At 50.1% G+C, this 20,944-nt stretch overlaps 1 protein-coding gene across 2 annotated transcripts in view; it reads right to left on the bottom strand.

Annotated features, from left to right (window-relative positions):
- Positions 1-1,305: 1,305 nt before the first annotated feature.
- The window catches only part of LOC117211504 (semaphorin-1A), a 117,890-nt gene continuing 98,251 nt past the window's right edge, over positions 1,306-20,944 (bottom strand). The window contains exons 2-9 of one of the 2 annotated variants that reach the window (XM_033455454.1): positions 15,445-15,541; positions 13,365-13,774; positions 10,252-10,340; positions 9,720-9,861; positions 9,080-9,428; positions 8,381-8,997; positions 8,093-8,303; positions 1,306-7,996 (exon numbers count right to left, since the gene is read on the bottom strand). In XM_033455454.1, the coding sequence (XP_033311345.1) occupies positions 7,726-7,996; positions 8,093-8,303; positions 8,381-8,997; positions 9,080-9,428; positions 9,720-9,861; positions 10,252-10,340; positions 13,365-13,774; positions 15,445-15,541 (2,186 nt within the window). In that variant the 3' untranslated portion in view covers positions 1,306-7,725. Of the gene's footprint in view, positions 8,000-8,092; positions 8,304-8,380; positions 8,998-9,079; positions 9,429-9,719; positions 9,862-10,251; positions 10,341-13,364; positions 13,775-15,444; positions 15,542-20,944 lie in introns of both variants that reach the window. The other variant, XM_033455453.1, reaches the window with a different exon arrangement.

Below are 20,944 nucleotides of genomic sequence, written 5' to 3'. Positions count from 1 at the left end.
CTTAATAGCAAACTATGTCAGGCATAACAGACGCAATACGGTAATGGCAGCGAATCCTCTTTCCATCGCGTCTTCGTTTGTGCTCCTTGCGCCACTGTCGCCGGATCTCTCGTTTCCAGGAAAGCGAGAGACGTTGCGAGATCTTCGCCGGTATCGATCGCGTTCTTTGTCGCTAGACGTAACGAGGCTAAGGGTAACGATTTCGTCGTGTCGTCGATGATGCCATCGATACCAACGCGGATCTCTCTTTTTCTTAATTACATCGGCGAATCGACAATGTGGCAATTGTACGTCGTAACTATCGGATGCATCTCGTTGCCGACGCGCTTATCGTTTTTACGGAAGAAAGACGACGAAAGCGAGCCGACCTTGTTTTCTTCTCAAACATCCATCTCTCGGAATCCACAAAAGCACTCGTTGCCAGCATGCTTCTCCTATGTCAGCATTCACACTACGTGTCAGCCGATAGTAAATTACTACTGTATCTTTTTTCGCTTTATGATATTTTTTACTTTACTTTTTTAATTATATTTTTTTTTTGTTTGTTAATATTAGACGTGCCGTGTCTCTACCATCAGCCTACTGCGAAAAAGACTACACCTGTCGTTCTTTCATTTTCCTCCCTCTCTCTCTCTCTCTCTCTCTCTCTCTTTCTCTCGTCTGGTCGCAATCTCTCTCCCAGTTTCTCCCTCCCATTCGTCCGTCTCATTCTCTCGATCTCGCGCCTGCATTTTTCCTCTCTTTTTCTCGTTCACGGTTCACCCTCTATAATCCTCGGTACTTCACCGCGTTACATAATCATCTCCTGCCTGCGTTTATAAAGAGTATTATATATAATATCATTCTCGTATCGTTACAATATAATTATCGGCAATAATATACCTTCGGTATTAATGCAATATCGTTATTATTAGTATTATTAATATTATTATTAATTATTATTCATTCCTCCGGTACTGTACTCTTTTAAAATCGGTACGGCTGCCCGCGAACGGCTCCACGGCGGAATCCATGGCGGGTAGTCGCGTGAACAAATGGAATTTCTCGCGCCATCGAAACGTAGCGCCAAAAAATTTTCACTACTCTCGTTCTCTCCTCATGCTTTTTCGCACACGTACGCGTACAACTCTCTCTCTCTCTCTCTCTCTCTCTCTCTCTCTCTCTCACTCACGCATTCTCATTCTCTTTCACCCTCTCGTCGATCGGTTTCGAACGGCATTCTCACTAATAAATTACTGCGAGACAGGCGATCACGCGCGTTAATTAAGTCAAAGGCCCCCTGCCCTATCATTTTTATTTGTTTACCCCACGTTCGTGACTCTGGGCCTATAAAATTTGCGCGCGCGACTTGTAAAACTGGAACAGCCCGTGACAGCGAAACGCTTTTCCAAAGCAGAGGAGGACTCATCTACGTCCGCGAGTTTCTGCCGCTGTAGACGCGGTTTGTAGCCCGTTTCTGCGTGATGAAAAAGATCGGGAAGAAGAGGTCACAGACGAGAGGAGTTTGAAAGCATGCGATATAGAACGACTGAAAATTATGCCGTTGATTCCGTTGTAATTGACAGTGGATGCACCCATACGCGTTTTACACGGCAGAAACTTGTCGAGACGCGGATTGCGCGACTGCCAGGGCGATCAACGGGGAAAATGCGCGAACGATTGATCGAAACGACGATACTTGGACAAGGTCGAAGCTTGTACGAATCGGCGATCTTTACAAACGCCCCGAGGAATCGCGGTGGCGCACAAAGGGTTTGTGTCGCGTCGACTAATCGGTTCCGTATTCGCCCCGCAGACGACGAGAGTCCGTGTGTCAGGGGTTCGCGCGCGCCGTTAAAACGATCCAGAGTCACGATTTCACGACCATCACGTTTTTACGATAGCCGACTAAATAGAAACTCGATTCGTTCCCTTTCACTCTGGTTTCGTTCTCTCTCTCTCTCTCTCTCTCTCTCTCTCTCTCTCTCTTGCTCTTGACGAATCGCACGATCTCGCGAATATTTGTTGAAAGAGTGGCCGCACGCTCGCCCCCGAAATATCGCGCGCCACATCCTTGGCCGAATTTCTCTATCAGTTACAGTAAAAAATAGCGTAAACGGCACTGTATTAGGAAGAAGCAAAATACGTGTTACGTTCTCGTTACTTTATCGTTGATAAATACTATAGTGTTCATCTTGTTCGCCGTTTAGAAATCCTCTAGTATCGCGATCGCGTTCGTTACTTTAGTTAACAGTATGATTATTACTTGGTAGTTATCGGTAATCGTTAATTAGCGTTACAATGTGGTAATTAGTGCTCGCTGGTGTACCAGTACGCGTAAAACGAGAGCCCGTGCCGCGTTACAATTTTCTTTTTTTTTTTTTGTCAGGGGGTTGGGGGGAGAGGAGGATTCCGGGCATTCTTGGTGCCGGGCTCTCGTTCTCATACTCTCTCACCCTTTTCTCACGCTCTCCTTGCGCCCTTCTCACGCACACGCTGCATCTCTCTTTCGTTCGCTCTCTCTCTTTGGAAAAATCAAAAGGGAACCGAAGAATAGAAACGAAACGAAGGATTCGTGTATATGCAAGTCTATGTATACGTGTATTATGAACGTACTCGTTCCTCCTGGTTCTCTCGACACACTTTCGCTCGCACACTTTTAGTCGCTCTCACTCGCTAACTTTAACTCTCCGACTCTCCTGTCTTTATCTTTCGCACTCTTTTGTTTCTTAATTACAAAGCACGAGAAAGGGCGACTGGTCGCTTCGCGGCCACTCACGTCGATCGATTTTCCTAGGCGAGCGAACAATTTCATCGGCGTTCGCCGACGTCCAACGGATACTCGGGGAGGAAAGGTCAACGTCGAGCGCGAACGTCGACGAAGTTTCGCGTGGTAACGTCCATCGATGGGATGATCGAGAAGCGGCTGAGCGACCCTTCCATGAGTGGCTCAACGCTAGTAGTTAAATTTCATAACGTTAGGTACTAATGTATTTCTTCATTTCATTCTCCGGCTCCATCTGCCATCCGTGAATCTCCCTTCGAGCCACTTACAATTCGTACAACTTCGTCTATCATGTAAAACTATGACGTCTAAAATGTTCGAATTAACGCTAGATCCTCGATATAGTAATCAGATCGGATAAATTAATAGTCGTTAATAACCGTGTATGTATCCAACTAGGCTAGACTTCGACGGAAAAATATATTTATAAAAAGTTATAATATTAATATACGTTTCAAGCGTTCTATATATATATTTTTTATTTATATTTATATTTATTTATATATATATATACATATATATTATATATATATATAAATACCGTACGCTAATCCTCTACTTATGTCTAAGCTTTCATCGTCAAACTCTTGTTTCATACATGCTGTGATCATCTAATCGGAGCGCTTCTTCTTTAACGAGAAGACCCCGTATGTCTACCTAATTATTTTCTCCGTTTATAATCGTAATAACTGGCTAAACTTTTCACGATCAAGCACACGCGCATTCTCTCGTTATCTCCATCCACCGTCCTACCTTATCTTTCTTCTTTCTTTTCTCCTTATTCCCATTCCGTTTTTCGCTTTCCCGTTAAATACAAAACGTACGCGTATATAAAAGAAGAGTAAAAAGGAATATAAAAAAAGGAGAAAGAGAAAGAAACAGGAATAGAAAATATGGAAATGCTGGAATTCGTTAAGCGATTGAAATACAATAATGCATGAAATTATCGCGTCCCGCCTGCCGCCACGCGTTGGCAACGCAAATTTTCACCAAACTCCTATGTTTCTATCGCTCGCGTATCCGCTTTTCACGTTTTCGAACGAAGAAAACTCGATTAACATGGCTGAAGAAAGAAAAAGAAACGTCGTTCACGCAACAAGCGACATCGCCGATCAATCTTCCTTTTTGTTTGTTTTTTCTTTTTTTTTTTTTTATCTTGGATGGAATCCGTTCCTTATTGGCTTAAACAACACGAACGCGCGAGTTCCTTTGAACACGTTTAACACGAATCTCTGTTAACGTCTCCCTCCCTATTTTTGTCCCTTTAACTCTTATTACAAGTATCAACGTTCGATTATAATATCGTTAAGAATATCATAAAATTCTGATTTCAATCTCTCTTTCTCTCCCCCTCCTTCGATTATCCCTGCCATTTTCCTCTTATTGTTTCATCACGCTGCTAACTCGGTATCCCCGTCACGAAAAATATCTCCGAACGTGCAACGATCGCGACGCTTTCTCTCCTCTCGCATCCTTTCATGCATTACTTGATTCCAACGTCGTGCGCGATTCGATCGTTTTCTCCCTTCGCCTTCTTCGAATCGTGATCTCGGTGTGTCCCCCGATTGCTGGATCGTCAACGCCGTCGTTGAAAAACTCGACGAACCCTTCTTTCGCCCCTCTTTCAATCGAGAAATCGAATCGAAATATCGTGATTCGAGCGACGCGCGAAACGCCACAGCGTTTGTAAAACGACGCTACCGATTGGGTTTCGTAGTCTCGCAATGAACACATAACGTGCGGCAACGAAGTCAACGGAGGAAGGAATCGTTGCGATTCGCTAACGGTTGGTAGAAAAATCAGTAAACGAACGTTAGCGCGCGCGTCGAAAGGAGGGACGAAAGAAGGCTAAAAGAAAAAAAAAAAAAAAAGATGAACCATCCGTTCGGTTCGAGATTATTCGAGCGCGTTGCTTTCGAACGTTAACTTCGGGAGCGTCCGATTTTGTGCGAGGGGTCAGCAATCCCTAAAACGTTACTTCCTTTCATATTTTTTCTTTTTGTTATTTTGTGCGCCTCTAACGTTCAATCACCATCGCAAAGAGCAACGGTTGAGTTAGTATGCTTAGTTATAAGTAATAATCTTTGGTATCGTGCCTGAGTCTTCCATTCGCGAAAAGGATCACACTAGGAGAGATTTAGTAGAACCTTAAACGGATAAAGCGCGAACTCGTTTAATATCGTATCAAACTTAGAAAACGTCCGCTCCCCTCCGACCGACCCAAGTGAAAACAAGCCGTTAAAAATACGCTACCTACACCGGAGGTACAATTAGATATTTTGCAACGACGAGAAGTGTCGGGTCGATAATACATGGCAGCTTTGAAACGCGCGGCTGTCCGCGCTCTGCGTCAACGTGCGCGCGCGTCTGATTGTGTATTTATGTATACGCGTGTATTACGTGTCGTGTGTGTGTGTGCGCGCGCGCGCGCGCGCATGTGTATGTAATGTATGAGTGTGTGAATCGAGTCCCCTTTTTCTTGTCAGCGTGTCCTGTCGTTTCACGCGCAGGATGCTCAGCGCCCTGTATCCTCCTCCTTCTCGCAAGGTTCTCGGACGCATGCAAACGACAGTATTTTGCCAGGAACGTGTATAAACCGCACAGGCCTTTGCGTTGATTTTTTTTTCTTTTTTTTTTTTGTTTTCAAGCATAGGGAAAGAAGTGGCGGGGCGCCCGCGTTGCCTGCTCGTGAAACAAGACCAACGTATATCGTGTACGAAACGCGATGAAAATTTGTACTGTCGACAAAGGAAACCGTGTTGGTCGATGCCGATCTAACGGTACTCTAACAACGATAAACGGATGGAGGGGCCCGCCCGGCCAAGGAGTCTTATCAGTCTTACCGTTTTAGGGGGCGTGTGTCGGGCGAGCCTTCGTTTCTCAATCGAAAAAGACCAGCCGATCGATCGGATTGCTGACCGATACGGATCGGCGATAAGAAAAACGCCGTAACAAACGCGCTAGTCCGTTGTCCTGTGTACTTGGTGTGATAGTGTGCGTGTCGAACAAGAACAAAGAAAACAACGAAAAAACGAACGAAGGCGGCGTGACACTCTCGCTCGATTGTTCACAGAATCGGTGTTATACCCGACGATCGGGGACGAGACGGAAACGCAAAGGAAGAAAGAGGAACGAATACAACGAAGGTAAAAGCGTCGGACAAAACTCGATGGAAAAATTTTACAAATTTTTCGCGAAAACGCTCGACAGATTGTTGGTGAAAGCGCAGCGGTGAATTCTTGTGAACAAAGGATCGTCGAGTTCATCGCCGCGTCCATCGCACCTACTCCGTCGCTCTCGCTCTTTCGCTTTCTCTCCTCCTTTCTCTCAACTTCTAGAAAACACCTCGTCATATAATATATATCACATACGCGTTACTTCTAAACACACTGAAATAAGAAGCACTTTAAGATAGATGTCTACGTGTATCATCGGGCCCAAGTTCTAGATGGACTGATTCTCGTTTCTCCCTTTCCGCATCTGCAGCTCATAGAACTCTTAAACTTCTTCGTATATGTTATTTGTTTCTTCTCTTTCTATATACGTGTATTATTTACATACAAGTTCTATGTCTCTTTCGTTTCCTCTCTCCATGGCTAGCTCTCTCCCTCTACCTTCCCCCTTTAACTTCTTTCTCTCTGTTAAATTTTAGACACCTCTCACGCATACTTGTTCTTCTCTAGCTCTGTCTCTAGCTATTCCCATTTGCTCTCTGTATTACGTATGTGTGCAGGTGGTGAAACGCGCGTTTTCGAAACGTACGATAAAATTAGAAATCGGCCGTGGTAATCTCTCGGCGATAACTCCGTTTCGCCAAACTATCAGTCGCTTAAAGAGAGTCTGCCGATTAACCGACGCATCGTAAAGGCGACGTGGCGATCTCCGCGATTTTACGGCAAACGATCCAACGTTTATGGCACGATGCCGTGACGACTAAAGTCCAACGTCATATATTCCCTTTTCTTCGTTTCATTCCCTCCCTCTGCTTCCTGTCCACCATCGAATCGAGAGAGTCCGATCGTTCGTCCCTCTATCGAATGGGACAGAGACGAAACGAGCGTGGCGCGTTTCGCGCTGGCATCCCTTAGTTTCGAGGCACGCGGTAGTATTACGCGAACAATTATGGCACTGTCAAACACTCGCGTTAAATATTACAACATTAGAAAAATCGCAAGTCGAGTCCGACGATAGTCTCTTTTAATTGACTTCACGAGAAGTAACCTTTGCCATAATACTACGCGTGGGTTTTCGGGAATCGATCGATAAAACGGCGGAGATCGCGACGTTCCATTGCGAACGACTCAATGCACCATCTAGCACGATCGAGCCTGATTACCGAGCTCGATCGACACGGCCGGCTTGCCGGAGCAGTCCTTTCCCTAGAGAAGAATCGTCGTCGGACGACCACATGATACTCGGTAGTAGACTCGACCGATGCCCGTATCGGCGATTCCGACGGACTGAAAGGCAACCGAGGATCAAGCGAAAACGCAAGGAACGCGCAACGAAAGGAAACGAAAACAGGGAAAGTGAGCGCTCGCACGCTACTATACAGGATCGGAACGCGCAGCGGGACTGTAGAACGGTGTCCCTGCTGCTGGCGTCGCGTAACAAGAAGCAGAGTACGACGGCGGCGGCGAGGAAGCCGACGCCGACGACGACGACGACTATGATCGATAGATGTAGCTGCAGGGCGGCGTCGGCGGTGGTGGCGAACCACCGCTCATGGCGATCGGTACGAGGGTCGGCGAGGGTGACGAGGAGGGAGGAGACGGGGAACTAGACGAGACGCTCGAGGGTGGCGAAGGCGATTCAAGCGCCCTCGGGCCCGCGAGTTCGCGATTCGACTGTCCCCCAGACGTCACAGCGCGACTACTCCTGGCCGCTGTGGTCGCGTTGTGCCGATTGCGCGCTGGCCGTCCTAAGCTCCGGTGACGGCCACCTCCCTCCTCGCTCGTTTCTCAGAGATAAACCTTCTTCACGCTGCGGGTGGTCGCGAACCCATCGTTGCGTCGATACGCGTCACCCTGGTGGGATCGTAGGGTCCCAAAGTTGTCCCTCGGCCCGCGGAAACCATATCCGTCTGGGAACTGGAACAGCGTTTCCGTCGGGGTTGGTGGCGGCTTTCGCATCGTCCCTTTCGGCGAATGAAGCTTCGGAGGCTGCGGAACCAGCACCGGTTCCGCGTAAGTCACTTCCTCCTGGGGCAGTAGTTTCGGCTCCGGCGCTAGCCTGCTGCGATATTAAAAAAGAGAAATGCATCCTCGACATCGCATCCAATCACCGTATTCTCCGTTTACTGATCGCCGCTGGACATTCGCCGCTTACCTGTTCACGTTTTGACGTTGCTCGAAGTACTCGTACTCCGTGTCCGGATACGGCAGATTATCATCCTCGTCTTTTCTACATTTCCTGCCGCACAGGTAGCCTGCGACGAAGCCGACCAACAGAGCTGCCAACGCGCCGGCTACCACGGCCATCACCAGGGTCTCCACGGAATACTGCGGCGGTGGGGAGTCTGCCGCCGATACCTCGGGACCTGCGGCGATACGATCGTGAGAAAATCGGACGGATCCGGACGTTGAACTCGTCTCATCTTCTGGAAACAGCTCCTACCCGAATTATCCTGTTCCTCGTCCTGCATGATATTGATGATCTCCCCGCCTTGACCCTCCTTATTCGGTATCATCGAGTCCTGCGGGAATTTGTTCTGGTTGGCGGAGATGGCGCCGACGCTGCTCGCGTCCTTGTTCGAAGTTTTGCTCGGTGGACACGAGGCGTGCAGCCCGGTCGCCACGCTCTGCAGAAATCTGCTCGCATCGGTGGCCGCTGGCCCGACCAGCGCTCGGCATTTGCCCTCGACCTTGTCCCAGGCGCAATACGGATCCTGCAGGGCCACGCACTCGCCGCACGACAAGATCCTATCGCTGTAGCACCGGTGTAGCCTGAGCGCCTGAACTTGGCTATCGGCGATCACGACCAGCCTGCCGTCCTCGAGGCCGTCGCCGGCCTGCGAGGCTCTCACCACTTTGATGCCGCGCACCGGCACCGTTGACGGGAACGCCTGGATCTCCTCGATCACCACAGGGCTGACCTTCAGGTGTGTGTCCGCCGACTCGGCGTTCACCGCCTTGATCACCTTTCCATTGTCCGTACCGATGAACAACACGTCGTACGTCTTACCGCCGGGAGTCTTCACCTGGGGATCCACGGCGATCTGCGTGAATCTGTAACTGCGCGAATGGAAGAGAAATCCGTTAGCGCGATCATACTCCTTCGTCGACTTGTATCGACGACCGAGGATTTCCGACTTACTGGAAACTGGTGCGTATGACGATAGGCTGACCGAAGAAGCTCGGCACCAGCTCGTCCATGAGGGAGTGCGTGTTGATAAAATTGAGGGTCAGATCGGGCAGAGATCGGGAGTCGTTGACGCACTGGCCGGGCCTCGGGTCCGGAACCTTGGTACTCTGAACCGGCAGCCAGTTCGAATTGATGGCGCTCTGTTCCTTGAAGTTACCCTTGAACGTGTCGGTGACGTCTTGCAAGGAAAAGGCGCAGACGGCCGAGCCGCTGATGCTGTTCACTGGGGTAGTGAACGTGCCGTAAATCAGCTGCGCCGACTTATTGCCGTACTGACCCGATATCAGTTCCGTCGTTGATTCTGCAAATAACGCGCGCTGTAATTCCATGGTTCTTTGTTCGCGCGACCTCGGCCGCATCCGCGCAGGTTTACGAGCGTGCCAGCGAATCCTATCGAAAATTTATTTCTCCACCTTTCCGGCGTCTAAGTACCGCCGTTTAAAGTCAACGACGTCGCGGTTGACGTCCGATCGAACGAGGTATCTCGGGTGCCTCGATACCGATCTCGAGGTCGAAGCCGCGTGCAATGTTCGTCCGTGAGCACGATGGACCAAGATCGATCGCGTTAACCGTGCCAGAAGCTTGTACTTACGTATCTCGTTGAAGTAGAAAGGAAAGTCTCCGGTGACGGAACAATTGAGACGGGACTTTAGGAACGAGGTCCACCTATTGCGATATCGATGCGGACCACCTCGATCGTATTTACAGACTCTCGCCACGCGAGAATAGACGGTCTGCAAAGGAGAAGAGAATAAACGTGTAAATGGTCGTCGCGTTTCTTGTCTCGGCGGTCAAGCTGCTCGATAAAATCGAGAACCGATAACGCTCGACCGGTCGGATGCATCGATGCAGCCACGTCCTCGCCAAATTGTACGCGATCGAGTCGCGAGAGAAGTTTCACGTTGCTGCTTTTGCCGATAAATTCGAGCGCGGAGGACGTGCCACGCGGTCACAAATATCCCGCGCCGTTCGAGAAAAAATTCTGCTCTAGACGATCGTCGTGAAAATTTTCATCGATTACAGCTCGCGGAGGAATTTCATTCGAGAGACTCGGACGCCTGTGGAACGTCGCTGAACCAGCGTAATCGATCGACCGCGATCAAAGCGATGGCAAGACCACTTACCTTGCCGCAATTGATATATTCCACGGCGGTCTCCCGGAAGAAGAAGTAGACGAAGTCTCCCTGGGCCATGGAGCTGACAAAGTTTGGCGCTGCAATTAGAACGCGCGCGTATTACAACGTTGTTACCATGGTTATGTACGCCGGCGGCAAACGGCGCTCGTAAAGTTCTCTTATGAATAAACGAACGCGATAACCGGCCGAATCGGTACAATGGACCGAGCTACGATAAAATATATAGACAGCGCTCTCTCTATCTGCAGTGGAATAAAAAATGAACAGGGTAAGCGAAGCCGATGGTTGGCCTGGAAAAATCGACTGAAAGCCGCTCGTCGAGCAGCCCCGATCGGAAGAATAATCCGGCGTTGTTTTAGGGCGGCGACATCAGATCCTCGTTAAAAAATCATTATCCACTTCGGGATCGTCTGGGAGAACGAGGGGCCAGATTTCCAACGATCGTGAACGGGCGAATCGTAAAAATCAATTTTACTTTCCTAAAGCCTGACGGAAGAGGAGGAGGAGAAGGAAGAAGACGGGGACGCGACGTCTTCCAGACCGCGGCGAGAGCAGGGCAATAAGCCAACCGCGAAGACGCTAGAACCGTTTTATTTCGTCGATTATTCGAACGGCGGTGTCGCGCTGGAACGACGCCCTGCTTCTCTGTCTCTCTCTCTCTCTCTCTCTTCCTATCTCTCCTTCCGCTCTCAATTTTTCTCCTTGGCCTTCTCTATCGCCGCAAACACACGTACGCGCGCGCTCTCTTGCTCTTGGGACCAGTCGCAGCGACTCGCGTACACGAGCGTCCGATAAAGTGGGAAAACTTTATCGATTTATTAACTTGACAGGGTTTTCATAAGCTTCTTAGGATTCATAAAGTAATATTAATCTCGCGCGCCACGTAGGTATATCCGACCGACCCGCCACGCTCCAGCCCATAAATTTTCCGTCGTTCCCTCTGTCCCGTTTTACACCGCCGCCGATTCATCTAGCACACCACTTCGTCGTCCAGCTGTCTTTCTTTCTCGATGCATTTTACCGCGTCACCATCGAGACAAAACGGAAGTTGCAACGGGAAAGCAGAGGAGATCAGGAGTCGTCGGTCTATTCGCTCTTTGCCTCTTCTTCCTTTCCCGCTGCGATGCATTTTACGATTAGAAAACTGTCCGACGTTAGATACCCGTGAAACGACGCCGGCTCGATGAAAATCACGGATGGTACTCGACAACGCGCGCTAGTCGCTATGGAGGCTCTCGATGATCGTTTGGCTGAAAGTAGTAACGATGTAGCAATTATTTCACGGCAAAAACAGAAATTCATCGTCGCAATGGAGCGCGCTTTTTATTTTTTTTTTTTGCATTTTTTTTCTGCATTTTTTCCGCGAAAACTTTTCGGTTTTGCGTTGGCAACGAGCAACGAGAATTTCGAGCGACGAGCGAGAGGAAAAGGTCAGCGCGAGCGAACGAGGCAAACGGAGAGAGGTCGGTAGAGAGTTGAATTTTCAACGAACGAAGGGAAAATCAATATTATCCAGCGGCCGGAGAAACTTGATTAGCGTTCGTACACCGTTCAATTAAAATACTCGAGCGGACGAGCGAAACCGTGGAATAAGGTGACGCACACGCAGTTTACCGTTCTCTTTGTTCCTGCCGCAGTTACTTTTCCTTCCCGACTTTTCTCGCAATCGAAACGTCGCGTCGTTCTCGTAAAAAATTCCCGTCCCGCGTTTCCCCTCTACCTCGCCAATGAGCTCGCGCGTCATCCCTCGGTATCCCAACTATAATTCTTTCTCGCTCGGTGACCGTTCCGAATAAAAATTCGACCTTTCGGCAAACTCGCAGGGGAACCGTAATTCTCGTTCGCCCTTCGTTTTTCCTCGCCGAGCATCGTAGATGTTTGGTTGATGCGAGGGAGCGTGGGTGCGAGGCGCTGGAAAAAGACGCTAGTTGGACGGCGAAATGTACGAGACACGCCCGATAAAGCAGTTAATAATAGCAATCCACGAAAAAACAGCTCGAGGAAGAGTCGTTGAACCGGCGGACAGGGGCCAGCAGACAGGTCTTTTATCCGGATTAAAATTTCCCATCGACGACGTGGTACCGTGAGACGTGTTTCGTCCAGGGCGAACAGAGACTTCTGTCATTATACAGATATGGAAGGGCAGCGGAATAATATCGTCGCCGCGCGAGCTACGAAATCCGACGTACACGCACAGTTAATCTCGGAATTACATCGTGTGGATTAAAGCCGGCACCCGGTAGTTGGCGCACTGCGTCGTTTTCCCTAATTTTTCGTCCCGTAACTCGCAGAACCGCGATTTTCAAAGTCCAACTGAAAACTTCTCCGGTAAATATCGAATCCGTGGCTTGCAGCTCGCGGCCCTTTCGAATCTGCAGTCGAATATCGCGAGCACTAGCCAAGCTGACCCTCTACACAGCGATGTACGGTACAAACCACTGTTTGCATAAATAGCGCGTGTAACCGGCATTTCGAATGCCAATGAATTCTCTCCGGATGGTCGTTTCGTTATTATCCAGGAAGCGTGGCCGAAACGCTTAACTCGTTCGAGCGAGCAACTTTCTTCCGGAATCTCTCGCTCGTTTGGAGAAACTTTTTCTCCGGATAGAGCAAAGGGTTCTCCCCGTGGCTAGCCGCGAGGAACGTTTTAGTATACCGTGCGATAAATTCTTTTCTGCCCGCTACTGCCCTACCGACCTTTTTCCACCATCAGGAACACTCCACCTGCTTACAACGTATATCCAGCGTGGCCGCGTTTCTCATACTTTAATCTTTAATCGCGCGTTAACGTCGACCGGCCTGCCTCCAATTCGTCATCCACGCCCTTGCCCATTCCGTATCAACCAGATCCTAAGAAACATCGTCTAACGGCTTTTTAATTTCATCGATGACGCGGCCGATTACCTTTCTCCTGCTTGCTTGCACGCGTCACTCGTCTTATCTGGCTAATCTACTTTTTCTCATTCGACAGCCGCCTGGTTCGCGGTACACAGTCGCTTTAAAACCGACCTACCACGTACTTACGTAAGCGGAAGCGACGACCGGGTCGACCGATCGATCGCTAAGAAGAAAAACGAAAGGAGCGTCCTGGATTTACTCACCGTTTAGGCTCTTGGAGTCGTACTGCTCGGTCTGCAGCGGCTCCCTATAGATGATGGGATCCATGCCCGCGAAATCGGCCACCGTGCCGGTGTAAAGTTCTCCGTCTACGTAGACGAAGGTGCTGTTGTGACGAGGGTCGTACGGGCACATCGCCTGGCCTCCCTTCTCCTTCAAGATCGTATAGTTGCCGGGGTGTACCCCGTAGTCGCGGCACATCGGCTTGAAAGCGTTGGTCGCGCACACCAGCAACGTGTTCGAGTCCGTCTTGACGAGGATGCGAATGTAGTTCTGGCAATTCTCCTCGGGCGTGCCCTTCACCAGGCACATCTTCACGTCACTGTCGGTCGAGTACCAAGTCAACCTTTGTTGCTCGGTCAAATCAGTCAGGCTCAGATTGTGCACGAGATTTCTGAAATAGAAGAGATGTTGCCGCGAATGAATACGCTTTCAAGCTGGATTTGCTTCTATTCGCGGCGGCTCCTTCGGCAAATAGAACTCGGGTTCGCGATCGAACTTCGGGGTTCGGTAATCGCGCGACCAATTCTCCTTGCCGCATCGAGCTTTCCGCTTTAAGCGTTCATCGAAAACGTCGTCGTATGAATGGAATTTTAAAAGACAGCCACCGATAATACAGACGCGAAACCCAGTTCGCCGAAGTAAAGGATTTTACGGGGAATTTATGGGAAAAGAGAAGCTCGCGAATCTCGACTCACGGCCCCTTTTCGCCGAAACGAACCGCTCCTTCGAATATTCCCGAACGTATCTCCTCCTCCGAGAATTTCCCTATTTCCCGCGCGCGATCCGTAACTTTTTTCGATACGCGATACTTCCGATCGCGCATTAATCACCGTGTGGCACCGAGAGGCTTTCGCGTCCCTTTACTTTGTCCGCTTATCGCGCGCAGATTCTCCGGCTTCTCGGGAAATGTAGTCGGTCCCACCGCGCACCGAGTCGACGACAAAAAAGTCGATCGAAAGGCCGAGAGCCACGGGAACCGCGACGGGATTCGAGCGCCGTCCCGATCCGTTTATTACACACGGGCCAAGATTTATGGCGGTCGGCTCGAGATTAATATTCCGAGAGGTCTCGAGCTGCAAATTTTCCCCGTTGTCTCGCGACAGCTCGCATTTGCGCGCGATTTAACCTAACCCGGTAGTAGAACCGGGCCCATCGATTTCGAGAGAAAAACCTAACCCGATGACACTCGCCGAATCGATCGAGCAATTAACGTAATTCTACTGACGACGGCGACAACGACGAGCGATCAACGATGACACGATCGATTCGCATCTGTTCACGGGAGGCAGACCCAATTATCGTCACGACCTACCAGCAACCGATTTCATTCCGTTTCCTCTCTCTCTCTCTCTCTCTCTCTCTCTCTCTCTCTCTCTGTCTGTTTATCTCTTTCGGATGAACGGAGTGGAATCGAGCGACGAAGATTCGTTTTCGAGAGGAAAGATAATCGATAGGAATCGGATTCGACGGCAAGCCGGAGTTAAGGAGACTCGGTACATAACGATTTCGCGTGGAAACGTTGGCGTGTGGAAGGAAACGCGGAACCACCGACCGAACGAATCCTTCGACCCAAATAGCAAAGCGTTCCGCGAGGGATTCGTGCTGCAGATTTCGCGGCCAGTAGTAGCCGATGTATATCGCGTTTTAATTACATATTACGTTCCCTCTGGATTCCGCGGGAGAAAGTTTTTTAAAGAACCGGCGAGCTTGCAAGAAGTCGCGCTTCCTTGCCGCTTCACATTCGAAGGGTCGTAAAATAAAGCGCGCGAAGAAGTTTCTAAATAAAGTTCGACGATCTCATTAACAGGGTGGAACAGCGTTTCGTGGCCGGTCTCGGAGAATTTATCGTCGGAGAGAAGAGAATCCGAGGAAGACGAAACTCGAAAGGAGGGGAGAGGAGAGCGTGGAAACGAGATTTCCCGGTGAAACTAGTCCGTACACGTAAAGATCGAGAGGTGCGCGAGCGTCGATCGCGGTAGGCTCTCGAACCGGTAGCAAAGAACGAGAAGAAGAAGCGGTCCTTTAATTAAAGCACTCGCTCCAAATGAATCCTCTATTTACCTTCCGCCGACCAGAAGATAGTTCCCGTCCCGGAGTACCAGCCGAAAGTAGTCTGTGTGCGTCTCGTTCCCCGTAAACCTGAACACATCTTCGGCACCTGGAAAAGAAAAGTAGAGGAACGTCGGTTGGTTTTCCTTCTATCGTCTGAAAGGAGGAATTATCTTATTGGTGTAATTAGAGGAGTCGACGGATCTCGTTCGTGGTCGTTGCTTTCGCGGTGAATGCTCGCGAAAGGCGGACGGCCATTGACGAGCGCGACGCGGCCCAACGGCACACGCAGGCACCGACGACGTTTGCAAGCTAAGCCTTTCACGGTATCGAGCAAACGCCAGGTCGGTTTAATAAGCGTAATAAGTTCCTTTTGATCGCCATTGCAAAGAACAAAGGTTCGATCGATCGTTAACGGATCTATCCCGATGATCGATCATTTTTTCACTCGACAGGAAGCTACTTCATTATCCGCTAATTACCTATCTATTAGTTACAACGAGCCTCCCTTCATCCTGGCCGCCCCTTCAACGATCGATCGGTTCCTCCGCCCGTCGGCAAACTCCTCCCTCGCGATCCTCTGCGAGAACGATGGGAGTTCGTTCCACCGGACAAATTTCTCGGAAATTTTCGTCGAAATTCGCGAGCCTCGTTATCGCGTATCGTGAAAGGTCTTAATCATCGAGGCTCGAGTGCACGCTCCATCCCCGAAGCGTAACGATTAACCTTTTCTTTCTCGCGACAGCCCGCGGCGCCTCGTTGCACCATCGTTGCCATCGATAACGAAGATAACGTTCGAATCGTAAAGTCGCAGCTTCGAACGAACCGCGTGGCAACCTAATTCCGCGGCGGCGCCTGCCGACACCGAGGGCATAATTATCGACGTGTTTCCGCGTTTCGACGTCAGTCAATGTCACTGACCGGTCCTTCGTATCCGGTCGATGCAATTTAGGTCGGCAGATAAGCACGCAATAGCATCGACGGTAACAATGAGCGGATGGTACGGTGAAAAGGGAGCCATTATGAAAAGGACCGCGCCCTCCGCGCCGGCTATTCACTTCGTCCTGGCGCAAGACGTTCGGTAAAGTAATTAACGTAATTCGGACCAGCTCGCGAAGCGAGAGTCCATTTCCTAGCTGCGTTCAGCCGCGTCCATACTTTTCACGATACCGCTGCAATATCTGTTTCCAGCGAAGGAATTCTCCTGGCTTCCTTCTGGCGAGTTACGCTTTCGAACGGTTTCCAGCAACCGGAATCGTTCCGGCCGCAGATTTTTATTTATTCGTACGGCGAAGAATTTCCAGAAGAGTTTCCATGGGCGAAAAAGTATGGTCCGGCGAGCGTAAAACGTGGTGGAGTGACGGACGCAACGCGGTTCGAAATTAACGCGTCGATTATCCGTCGTTCACCGGGCAGGTAACGTCTGAAGTGCAATTAACGCGGTCCTCCGACACCAGTCAATATCGATGATTCCGAGCGGCGTGTCTCGCGTATGCAATTTGGGTCGCTGATAGCCGCGGAATACCGGCAAATGGGAGCGCACCATTATCGGAGGATCATACGTCTTGCACTGGAAACGAATTAACGTCACGCTGGCCCGCGTTACATTCGTCCTCGTCCGACGGGAAAGCCCGGGAGAATCGGAAGGTTGAACGGAGAGAGGGTAGTTAGAGAGACAGGGAAACGGTTTTAGATAGAAAATCGGAACGAGATCGCTCCGGGATATAGCCGAATAGCTGGCTGTCCGCTTATTAAACGTTTTCCGCGTGGAAACGTTACATCGGTATTTACGGCATCTGCTTTTGACTGCTTTTTTACTTCGGGGGTCGAACGCGTGTCCCATGGTTGAATCGATAATTATCGAGTCACCGCGGCGGTACCGTTTGCTCCTTCATTCTGCAACGCTTTCGTTTTTCGTTGCTGTGGCGCGGTGGTTCGCGTCGAGAGCGTTCGATCGCGAAATCAAACGCGGCGAAATTGCACAAGGATATACGCGAACGCCGCGTAGACGGACGCAAAGATCGGTGGACGAGGGAAGGGGGAACGCGGTCTCTTTCGCTGATTGGCTTTGAAATTAAACGGGGCAGCTTGTAACTCCCATCGGCTCTAGATTCGCTCGGTTATCGCTTTCCAAAATTAGCCGGTCGATTGCAATCTCGCGCGCCAACCATCGTGAAAACGCAAAGATTCCGTTTCACCGTTCGTTCTAATTTCCAGCTGGAAATTAGAGCTCGAACGAAATCGACCGGCAACTCGCCGTATCTATTAATCACGGAAAATTCGAGGTGCGTTTGCTCTCCGTGCCAACCATCGCGTTCTGTCGCTCGCATCGTCCGTGTGATGTGTGTGCTCCACGTGTCGCGATGTCCTTTCACAACAGGACGAGACAGGAGTTTGCGGTGAACGTCGAGTTTCGCCTGACAGCGGGACCAACGATATTCGCGGAAGCTGACGCAAAACGCAAGCCAACGAGTTGATATCGGCTTACACGTAGAGCCGAGGTAGAACGTCTCGTTTTAAGCCGCCACACACGATCCTGCACAGCCGGTGACAATCGCGATTGCGCTTTTCAATGAGCGACTTTTTGGCATTGCCGAGCTTCTAAGCGCGTCACAAAGCACTTAAGCGCGTTTCGCGGGTCAGCTGGTGGCCGGCCCGAGACACGTCCACGCCTCTTCCTGTCCATTTTCATTTCGCTGTTTCAATCTCTGGCGTTAATTGCGCCACGCGAAACCCGCCCGTAAGTTCGTTCGTTTCAATCTGGTTGCCAAGTAACGGGTAGCCGGAAGTCGTTCCCGAAATACCGATCCAACGATCCTATCGACTCCTAACGAGGAGGAAGCACCGCGTATCGATTCCGAGGCAAGTTCGTAAGTGAGAGGCCACGTTGGTACTCGCGCGGCCAGTGTATCATTGCAAATTAAATATCCGTTTCGGCGAGGAAACTAGGTTCGCAGAGAGTCGGAGAGAACGGAGGCCAATATTTTACGATATCTCGAACAGACCGTGCGTTACATCGAAGCGTACAACGTACGATTGTTCGGGAACCGCTAAAAAATTGACCGAAGTGAATTTATCTGGTCCAGCAGGGGCCAGGGTAGGCGAGACCACAAATCACGTATATAAGTTTGCCGAGGCGGTGGCACGGCATAGCGTGGCATGGCATGGCGTGGCGTGGCGTGCCATGAAACCCCGGCACCGGGTATTCGGAAATATTGAACGCGTCCAAAGTTACGACTCTGCCGTCAAACTTGCTCGATCGAAGTTTGCGAGATCGTTCTCCACCGTCCCTCTGCTCGGCCTGAGTAGACCAGAAGGGCCCATCCAGACGGGAATCCAGCGAATATAGCGGATCGGGTAAAAGATGCACGCTGCCGAACGAGGCCGAGAATTCTCAAGCGGATCGTTGCCGCGTCACTATCGCGGCAATTAAACGCGCGAGTTCGCGCACCAGCCATTCCTCGTCGATCGTTCCGCTACCTTTTGGCCAATTTTCCATCTTGCGATTCCGTTCTCGAACGAGTCTGCGACAAACGCGACGCGCGATGTATTAATTTACGGCTGGCGTTTTCGACGTTTACGCCGAAAGGTATCCAAGTGACGGAAAGAAAACTTCTCACGGACTCTATCGACTCTTCGTAGTCGAACTTCCAAATTCGACGCGACGTTGGTTCGAACAATTTGGAAGTTATCCGGCGCAACTTTTCCCTCGTGCGGACTCTCGTCGTTTAACGTTCCGGATCGTCGTGACCCGGCCAACAATTTCGAAAGTTCGCGTCATAACGCGAGCTGCGTTCTGCTCGACGACGAACGTTTTATCGTCGAGCGTGTAAGCTCGCGCGGCATCGTTTCCACGGATTCGAATGGTTTAACGATGTACGACGAGCCTCCAAAGTACATACGTATTTTCCTCTAACAATAAGCGGTGGACGTATTCGGATGCCGTATACAAGGAAGTGGAGAGCATAACGGTCGGAAGATAAGAGGAACGCGCGGTGAATTAATAAAGAAAGGAGCCGAGCGGTATCTGGCGATCCGATCGTCTGCGGCGTACCAACGTTCTCCTCGCCGAGAAGTGGATTATCTCCGGTGACGGTGTGCCACACGAGTGGACCCATGCGAGGCCCCGTTTTACACACGGAGGGATAAGGAAAACGAGCGAGGGAGCCGGAGTGGCGTTATGTCGAGCGAAAGTCATTAAAGTTTCGCACGTGCCAGGGTGACGGCACTGCCAGCAACGACCCTAGCCTATTATTTTTTAACAGCCCCCCTGCAGCTACCTCTCTTTCTCTCTCATTCTATCTCTCTCTCTTTCTCTCTTTCTCCCGGCTATGTGTTTCCGCGCACGCACACAGGTGGAACTGCGGTCTTCGACCTGCGGTTAAACCATGACTAATGAACGAGCCCATCAACCGACTCGAGTCTCTCCCGCTGCTTTTATTGCGTCAAAAGCTGTGCGAAAAATACGGTTCGATCAGCGGTTTTGGACATAACTGCCGCGTCTTCAGCCGAGAACGAGAGCTTTGGGGGAAATTATCCAATCGGAGGAGATCGCCTTCGTCTTGGATCGGTCTTCTCCATTCGAATCGTTAAGCGGGATTTTTTATCGCTACGGCGCGCGGATAAGTCAGCGTTTCTGTCGTCCTTAATGGCGGACAAAGAGTCCGCAACTTGCAGCCTCCGCGGTGAAGCGGAAAGGCTTCCACTCGATTATTAATAGGTCCCGTAATGCAGCGCAAACGGCCGATATTCCATCAATGGAGCACTTTCTCGTTTCTGTTTACCTTCTAAATTTGTTTGTCTACATTTACTATTTGTCCACCTAAATAATCGATTTGCACGCGTGTATGCATTTTCTTCGATTATGTAACAGCTACGTTACCGCTCGGGGGTTGCGCACGATGGAAGTTGATGCGTTTTCGCGAAATAAACTGTTCGCACGGTATGAATAGTCGAACGAAAACGCAAGCGGATGTCTCTATCCAAAGGCCAAGTTACTTTATTAGCAGTGTCCGCGCGCGCGACGCCGTCTCTCGTAATTTAACTTTTAATTAAATTAGCCGCGGGTGGTCTACCGCGTGTACGCGTTTCCACGTGAATCTCAATTTTCTTAGAGGAAACCTAAGCGCAAGAGTAAAACGGATAAAAGTGAAGAGAGAGAGAGAGAGAGAGAGAGAGAGAGAGAGAAACCGTCGAGATTTCTGAAAAATTACCTTGCCACGGAACAGGCAGTGTTCTCGAGCAGTCATGCGAGCGTTTTCTGGCATCTCGACGCGACTGAGGTGTCGCGTTAGCACTTCAATTTCTTGGGACACAACACGTGTTTCCTCGACTAAGGTATGTCTGACGAAGCGAAAGAAAAAGCGCGCGAGGGAGAAGGAGCGGGATGGGGAGGTAACGAGAGTCGAGAAGACAGAACGGGGAGAAGAAAAAATAGAAGAAGAAAGCTACAAGTCAGTCAAAGAAGATTCAAATACGACGGCGTATCTTCTTGGTAATCGGCCCGACGCGA

Source organism: Bombus bifarius, unplaced genomic scaffold (genome assembly GCF_011952205.1).
Source record: "Bombus bifarius isolate JDL3187 unplaced genomic scaffold, Bbif_JDL3187 scf7180000008239, whole genome shotgun sequence".
NCBI lineage: Eukaryota > Metazoa > Arthropoda > Insecta > Hymenoptera > Apidae > Bombus > Bombus bifarius.
The sequence above is the reverse complement of the archived record's forward strand: the minus strand, read 5'-3'. Positions and strand labels throughout refer to the sequence as shown.